General features: G+C 44.0%; 1 protein-coding gene and 1 pseudogene across 1 annotated transcript in view; one reads left to right on the forward strand and one right to left on the reverse strand.

Annotated features, from left to right (window-relative positions):
• Positions 1-2,705: 2,705 nt before the first annotated feature.
• LOC103725733 lies at positions 2,706-5,569 on the forward strand (annotated as a pseudogene).
• A 1,617-nt stretch (positions 5,570-7,186) lies between these two features.
• Positions 7,187-9,021, reverse strand: part of Ppp1r21 (protein phosphatase 1 regulatory subunit 21) — a 79,460-nt gene continuing 77,625 nt past the window's right edge. The window contains exon 22 of the mRNA XM_008823043.3: positions 7,187-7,621. Coding sequence (XP_008821265.1) covers positions 7,592-7,621 — 30 coding nt within the window. The 3' untranslated portion in view covers positions 7,187-7,591. The remainder of the gene's footprint in view (positions 7,622-9,021) is intronic.

Below are 9,021 nucleotides of genomic sequence, written 5' to 3' on the forward strand. Positions count from 1 at the left end.
AGCCTGTGGGAGCTATTTCAGATACAAATCCTAACAATGGATAATGAACTTAGAAGCGGTCAATGTTGTTAAAAATTATGTCAGTTTACCTGATAGTATCCTTACTGTCTAAGCAACAGCAATAGCTCTGAGTGGAGAATAGAAATCTCCTCTTTGAGTGTAGAACAAAGCACCTATTGTCAGCAAGGCTCTGCCTACTTCTCAGATGCTTTTCCTAGTCATCATCTGCCAACTAAGTTGCTATCTTCATATGTTCAATCCAGTTTGATGACAAGCCAGTTTATCAGCTTGAAAAAGCGAGCAGCACTGCATCTCAATCTCACAACTTAATGGAGACTGATGTTGACAAATGATATGACAAGATACATACTCATCAGTTTCTCAAGCTGTGCCTGAAGGCTCTTATCCATGCTCATGAATGGCATCTGCTCTGTGTGCCTGGGCCTGCTAGCATTATGAGTCAGATGATATACTCCCCTTCCTATCAGAAAACCTTTTTTATTCATTTGGAATTTCTTGTCATATAGTCTCAATTTTAATTAAAATATATTTTACATATGCATAAATAAGAGTAAGAATAAATGCATTTTTAGATTTTTAAAAAAATTTGTGTGCATGTGTGTATGTCTATGTATGGATGTGCACATGAGTGCAATGCCAGCAGGGGCTGGAAGGGGGCACCAGATTCACTGGTGCTGAACTTACAGGCAGTTGTGAACCACCTGACATAGGCACTGGGAACCAAACTCAGGTGCTCTGCAAGAAAAGCAAGCATTCTTAACCACTGAGCCATCTCTCCTGGCCAATCTGTTCATTTATTTACTTACTTATTTGTTTATTATGGGTGGGTGGGGGGCAAATGGTGTGGAGGTCAAAGGACAGCTATGTGGAGTGGTTCTGTCCTTCCACCTTTACTTGGGTTCTGGATATTGAACTCGGCTCTCCAGGCTTTGGCAGCAAGTACCTTAAACTGCTGAGCCATCTCACTAGCTCTTATTAATAGAATTTTAGTCATTCTTTTTAAGCATAAGTCAAGTAATGTCGCTTTTCGTTAACTCTCTAAAGGTTCCCATTAACACTCAGGAGTCACAGCTGAAGTCATCTACTGAGATACACAGGTCATGATTCTAGCCCCTGTCTGCTCTCGCCTCCCACACTTACCCTTGCTCTCTCCACTCCTGCTGCCCTGGACCCTATGGGACCCAAGGCATCCTCCCTTCCCAGGTGTCCTCTTTCCCTGCACCTCTGCATTTGCCATCCTTGCTGTGTGAGTCACTCTTCCCGGCTGTCCACTGTCCACATGATTCTCGCCTCATGTCGCTTCTTCTCATCATTCCTCTCACTTCTCACATCTGTCAGTCTTTTCCTGGTTTCCCTATCTAAAAGGCAATGGCCCTCAAGTACTTACACCCTTCCTGGCTTTGGCTTTTCTCCTCAACACTTGTCACCTTATAACAAATTACGTATTTTGTTTGTTTCTCCACACTAACATTGTCCCAAAGAGGGCAAGAATTTTTATCTATTTTTTTAATGCCAGTATTTGGCATAATGTCTAATACATGACAGGCACTCAATAAGTATTTCATGGGGGTGGGGAAATGGCCCAGTAGTTTAGAGCACAGGCTGCTCTTGTAGAGGACCCAGGTTTGATTCTCAGCACCCAATGACAGCTCACAACTATCCCTAACTCTAGTTCCAGGGAGTCCTACACCCTCTTCTGACCTCTACGGCACTGCACACACATGGTACACTTACATAGATGCAAGCAAAACACTCATACATGTAATAAAATCAAATTTTTTATTAAAAATATTTTCTTGAACCGGGCAGGGTGGTACATGCCTTTAATCCCAGCACTTAGGAGGCAGAGGCAGGCCAATCTCTGTGAGTTCAAGGCCAGCCTGATCTATACAGTGAGTTCCAGGTCAGCTGGGGGTACACGGAGACCATGTCTCAAAAAGACCATGTCTCAAAAAGACAGGGATGGCAGAGTATGGAGCCTCTAGTGGGAGAGGAAGGCTGTCTATCTGACGAGTTTGTATTCATGCTCAGATGCCGAGGAGCTCAGAAGGTGGGCGACTGTGATCAGTGATAGTCATGTATATAGAGATTAGAAATGCATGTGAAAACGTCTCAATGTCAAATGCCTTGGAATGAATTCTTCTGTATGAAAAAAAAAAAAAACAAAAAAACCCCCAAGTATCTTCTTTAAGTCCCTCAAATTAAGGTAAAGAATAAGAACAAATCATTCTGGAAGAACGCAAAGGAAAATAGCTTTAGATACTTAAGTGACAATAGAATTTATTCTCATAATTGTTTTAATAGCTTTTGTTTTTAATTTTTAATAATGAAATGGAGATCTTTTTAAAGGTTAAAACATCATTTAATTTATGTCTTATAGGGTTTATACTGAGTACAATATTGTATAACTGTAATAATTCAACTGTAAGCCTAAAAATTTACAGCCAAATTTGAAAGAGATGCATCCTACTTCAGGAAAACGTTATTGAATATGTCAATTGTGTTGTAATGATATGCTTCTTCTAAGTATGTTGTTATTAAATAAATCATTTTTAAAAATTAAAAAAAAATTATTTTTGCTTTTTTTTTCCAATAGAGTTTTATGTATTCCAGATTGGCCTCAAACTAGCTACATCACCTGAGGATGATCTTGAACTTCCGATTCTCCTGCTTCAATGCTGGAATTACAGGTGTGCGCCACCATGCCTAGTTTATGTGGTGCTGGCGATCAAACTTGGAATTTCATGCGTGCTAGACAATCACTCTACCAATCAAGCTACATCCTCAGCCTAAATCTGTCTTGAATTGATGAATATAAAGTAACAAACAGGTCTAAGGATGACTAGAAGACTGCAGAAAAGTGGGAAATTGAGTCTTGTACATTCAACATTGGGTGAACCTCTTGATTGGGGGCAGCTAAGGGACTATCTGGAAGAAGGCTTCAGAAGGCAGTGAACACTAGGTGTAGCACAGGAGAGGTTGAAGCTAGAAAGATGAAATTTCATGTCTTTCAGTGCAGACTGGTGGTGAGATGTTGGGACAGAAGCTTGGAGAACATTCACATCTAAGGAAGACATATGAAGGCTAGAGCAATGGCTCAGAGGTTGAAAACACTGGCTGCTCTTGCAGAGGAGCTAGGTTCGGTTCCCAGCACCCACACAGCAACTAACAACCATCTGTAACTCCAGTTCCAGGGGCTCTGACGGTGTCTTATAGCCTCTACAGGCACCAGACATACATGCATTGCTATGTACATCATGCAAGCAAAACACTCATACACATAAAGTAAAAATAAATAAATCTAAAAACAAACAGACAAAAAAGAAGATAGATGCACAGGAGCCTGAAGAGACTGAGAATTTTCTAAGGGATAGAAAAGATTATGTCAGAAGTGCTAGAAAGCCAAGAAAAGAAAAGATCTCCAAAGAAAGAGTGGATAAGATTATTCCTCACTGCAGAAAATCCAAGCAAGGGCACAGATGAAAGACCACAGGATCGGCAACTGGGAGATGTGGGCAACAGTTAGAAAGACTTCATTATCGTGGTGGGGAAGGAGCCTGACCTCCCCAGGCTAGGGAACAAGTGGATCATTGGAAACATGTGAAGACATCCTCCACAGTCCAGAAGAAACAGCGAAAAATTATGAGGAGAAAGAGAAATAACAGAAGTAGCAAACGACAGTCACATTAACAGTAACGTTTATTACCAATAAATAACCTTTATATTGACCAGGCATTCTTCTGGGCAAGTTACAATTAATATAACTGTAATTTAATCCTCACAAAAATCCTAGGAGCTGGGTAGTATTAATATCTCCAATTTATAAACCGAAGCACAAAAATGCTAACTCAGTTATAAGGGAGTTTGGTTTAAGTACACATTTTTAAAAATAATGTTTCTATTTAGTCTGAAAATTTCACACATTTATACAATGCATTCTGATCAATCCATTCATCATTACTTCCCTCTAAGTTCCCCTAGTGCTCCCTACCTTGTCACTCTCCCAGATGTAAGTCCTGTTGTTGCTATTAATAACCCTGAATCCAGCTAGTGCTGCCTATAGTGCAAGGATATGGGACCTTCCACCAGCACATGGGTAGCCTATCATGTTATGATCATGGGGCATGTCCCCAAAGGAGACATTTTAAAAAATGTGTGTGTGCGTGTGTGTGTGTGTGTGTGTGTGTCATGAGTGTGGGCATGCATGTGCGGCAGTGCACACAGAAAGGACAATTTTCTGGGGCTGGGTCTTGCCTTCCACTTTGTTTTTGAAGCAGAGTCCCTCTTGTTTCTGCAGCGCTGAGTACTCTAGGCTAACTGGCCCTCAAACTTCCAGACAATTCTCCAGTCTCTATCTCCTAACTCACCATAGAAATGCTGGGATTACAGACTCACTCCACTGCATCCAGATTTTTGCATGGGGATCAAACTCAGGTAGTCAGGTCACCTTTGCCTACTGAGTCATCTCCCCAGCATGATATATTCTAACTTAAAAAAAAAAAAAATTAAGGTTCAGTTGGATTCGGGCAGCAGCGGCGGCCGCGGCTGGGTTCTCTGGAGGCTCTCCCAGTCTCTGAAAACATGGCCTCTGATGTGTCTGTCTCTGACAGTGTCATCAAAGTGTTCAGTGACGTGAAGGTGCACAAGTCCTCAACGCCAGAGGGAGTGAGAAAACACAAGAAAGCACTGCTGTTCTGCCTGAATGAGGACAAGAACATGATTCTGGAGGACGGTGAGGAGATCCTGGTAGGTGATGTGGGGCAAGCTGTGGGCGACCCCTACACCCCCATCAAGATGCTGCCAGACAAGGGCTGCCCCTACGGCTCTCTAAGGACACCACCTATGAGACCAAGGAGAGCAAAAGGGAGGACCTGCGTTCATCTTCTGGGCCCGAGAGTGCACCCCTTAAGAGCAGAATCATCTATGCTAGCTCTGAGGATGCCATCCAGAAGCTGACGGAGATAAACATGAATTACAAGCGCCTGCTACGAAGTCAAGGACTACTGCATCCTGGCGGAACTAGGTGGCAGCGCTCATTGCCCTAGAACGCAAGCCTCAGTGAGCCGCCTCTAGCCCTCTGCCTGGAGCGTCTCACAGCCCCAGACCTGCTCCTGGGTGCTGCAGCCTGCCCCTTTCCTGGCAGACCAGAGGGTCTGGGGAATCCCAGCAGGGGGATGGCAATCTCTCCACCCTAGTTGCCAAATATGCCCGCTTCCCCCTGGACCATCTTCTTCCCTCCATCCCCGCAGGTCTGGCCTTCCCAAACTGTTTTTGATCTTCTGATTCCACTTGGATTGAAGCAAACCAAGTTCCTCCCCAGACCCCCAGTTTAGGGGAAGCCTGTATTCTTTTTTATGAAACCCCTATTTCCCATCTGTCCCTCCCCATCCCATGCTGCCAACTTCTAACTATACTAATGACTGTGCTTGTCTGTTTAGCTGTAAACGTAATGTTGTGGAAATGACCCCTCCCTGGGGCAGCTGGTTGCTCGCCCTTCTCCCTTGGTCTTGTCCATTAGTGGAGGAAGGACCAGTAAGGGACCTTCAATTAAAAAAAAAAAAAAAAAAGATAAAAGGGCTAATTAACAAGGAAAAAAATTATACTTTTATTTATTTGTGTGTGTTGGGGTGTACATGCCATAGCATACATGTGGAAGTCAGAGGACAACTTGGAGGAAGTAGTTCTCTCCTTCCACCATGTGGGTTCTAGGGCTTGAACTCAGGTCCTCAGGTTGACAGCAAGCCCTTCAACCCACTAAGCCATCTCACCAGCCCCCATCTAACCTTTTAAAGTTCAATTTGCTGGGAAGGTGGGGAAGGAGTGAGAAGAATGAAAAATTGAAGGTGCAAGCATGAAAAGTCAAGCTCTGGAAAGGCAGAGGCCCCTGGTGGGGCAGAGAGGGAAGGGGACAGGCAGGGAAGAGGCACTGCTGACTGGTACCCTGTTGACAGCGCAGAGCCTGGAAATGAGTGCGGCAAGGATGGAGAGTGGTGTGCCCGTTACAGAAGGCTGGGAGAGAAACGGACTCGGAGCACTAAAGGACAGTCATGCACAATGGGAACCTGGTGCTGCTGAGACCCTACATTCCTGTAGGAGCTGGTCAGTGAGGTCCTGTGTGCTCCCCTTGGCCCCAGGATCTAGGGGTCTAGGCACAGGGGTAGGAGAAGTTGTGGAACCACAGGTGCAGTTTTGCTATAGAGAATGGGAAGCCAGACCTGCGAATGGAGGCCAAGGCAGGGGCCCTGTGAGCTTGATTGTCCAAAACCAACGAGACCTGGAGATGGACAGGGCACCAAGAAGAGAAAGGAAAAGTGACCTGGAGAACTGGGAACGATGTAAGGTCCTCCAAGACAGAGAAAAAGCACTGCTGTGGGGACTGGTTAAGACGAGTCTTGCTCTGTGGCAGAAGGCTGATGACTCAGGGCAAAGGGAGCTTGTGATGAGCTCTCGGGTGAACTGGAACCATTTCTGAGGGTGACTGGAGGCTTAGGATAGAACCCCAAGGGAGACAGAACCACAAGGGGAAGTGGGGAGCAATGGGTTTCAGGAACCCCTCAGCTAATCTGGGAACTTGGACACAGACATGAAATTAATCTGCACAGGCAACTGAGGAAAGAGCATCTGCTTAGGGCCCTGGGAGTGGGGTGCTGAGAGAGGCCCCTGAGGTCTGCACTGAAATGACACGTCTCTGAGACACACCAAGGGGGCCAAAAGGCTTAGGGTCCTGTCTGACAGGTGGTTAAAGACTGACTGTGTAACTGTTCCAAGTAGAGGAATTAGCTGACCTCTAAGTCAGCTGGGATTAGACAAATTTTCAGTTTCCTTCGTTTCACAGAGACTGAATGGTTGATATAGGCATGAATTTATTGACATGAGTTTTCATTAGTTATTATTCTAACACACAGAGAGAGACAGAGACAGAGAGACAGAGAGAGAGAGAGAGAGAGAGAGAGAGAGAGAGAGATGCAGAAAATAATGGTAAACCCACCAGATCTAAAGTTTGCCTGGCTTACCCCCCTCCAAGGAGGGAGGGAAGGAGGGAGGAAGGGAAGGAGGGGGAAGGGAGAGAAAGGGGGAGAGAGAATGAATCTTTTAAAAATAATCTGGAGACTGCTTTCAATTACAAGAGAAATGACAATTACAGGAAGTGATGACAGTCTGACAATTTACGCATTTTATCCAGAAACATTTATCTTATCTAGTCCAGATACCAAATCAACTACCATATAATTGACTGTGAAAATATACAAAATATTTGTTGTTCTTACATACAGAAATTAAAACCTAATTGTAAAAAGTACACAGTAAAAACAGCGTAAGGAAACCTACACTATCCATGGTATGTCTATTTTTTCCATTTGACAATCAACATCAAATTCTGTATTTGCCTTGCTGTTTACAAATATACTTTAAGTGTCTCAAGGTCATGTACATGAACATGTTCACTAGGTCCAACAACACTTCAGTTCCTGAAGGCCACTGGCACTGGCTATGGAGTCTCGGTCCTATGGCTCTGGGCGGCAGCAGCAGCAGCTCTGGAAGGGACAGTCACTGACCAGTTACTTGTAAACTATCGATTCTTGTTCTTCTTAGAATTTCCCTGTAAAAAGAAAAAACCCACAATAAGAACACAAACTTCCAGAAAAACAGGTCCAATGGTTTGAAAGGCAAGCTGTCTGGAGGTCATAATTCCCTTTGGAACACTCAGGCTTCCCAGATGAAGGAATCAATAACCGTGTTAACTTTTATTCACAATCACAAAGTTTATTACTTTTGACTCTCCCACCCTCAGCTTCCATGGACCCCATCCCTCTGGGGGGCCATGGGTAGATGACAAAGGAAGACAAGCAAGCAACCTTTAGAGCCTGGAGCGATGGTATACAATTCTCTCAAATATGGAGGTTTTGCATAACTTCTCTTTGGAGAGGTTCACTTCTTAGGAACACACTCTAATTAAATGCCTAAATGACTAGGTTCATACACAGTTTCTTCTTGTAAGTGGGCAACACTTGAAGAACACACACAGTGACAGCAAGATAATGGAAAATAAATGATGGAGGGTGTTTACTTGGTGGAGACAATGTCCACTCTACTATAATACTACAGCAATATGAATTACTAATAAATGAGGAACGGGGAGGAAGCAAAATAGAGGGATTATAAGATGACCAAAGAAAGGTTAACAGTACAACCTGAGCTGGTGAGGTCTCTTACTCAATATCAATAATGAAGATATTTAAAGGAATAGATTAAAAAGCTTTGAGAAAACTTGGAAATTCCCTAATTTCTGATGTAGCTGCAATCCAATGACTTCTGAGACGAGCGTTGCTACGCCTAATATTCACCTTGCTCACCTCACAACCAAATCCATGCACAGCTCTGGAGACTGGAGATTTTCTCTAGAATCACTATTACTTCTTTTCAAATGCTAGGTGATAAAACCAGCTTTCTCAAACTACCACTAAAACAAATGAATCCATAGGAAAGACCAGAACATGACCTTTCTACTGTGACTAGGAATATATCTGAGTTAGTGTCATCCTGCTGGGTCGGCAAGAGGCCACGAGATAGAGGGAGGCATTTGTGGGACGCACCATCCCCCACCCACTACTTCCAAGCTCAAGTTTCCTGAAGCACAAGTAACTCGGAAGCCATAATCAGAACCATATTGGCTGGTTCAATAGAGAGATGACCCTGACAAGCATCAGAGACGCCTTGCAGAGTAGTTAAGAGGTCGGTGAGTATCCAGAAACTGCGTGGAGAAATGTTACATTATGCAGACGTAGTGCAGGAACATGCTGTGTTTTCCAAGGATACCCCCACTGAGCATGAAGCTGGTCTTCACCACAAGCCTGTGAGAACAAAACCCCAGCCACATCTCTTTCCTCTCCATTCCACAGGCTGGTGGTAAAATACTGTCTGAGTTATCAAAATGTACTGAGCATCTGAGACAACACAGAACTGGGTCCTTGGTCCCCTGAAGCTTAGTAACAAAGGAAT

Source organism: Nannospalax galili, unplaced genomic scaffold (genome assembly GCF_000622305.1).
Source record: "Nannospalax galili isolate Female #2095 unplaced genomic scaffold, S.galili_v1.0 scaffold286, whole genome shotgun sequence".
Lineage (NCBI taxonomy): Eukaryota > Metazoa > Chordata > Mammalia > Rodentia > Spalacidae > Nannospalax > Nannospalax galili.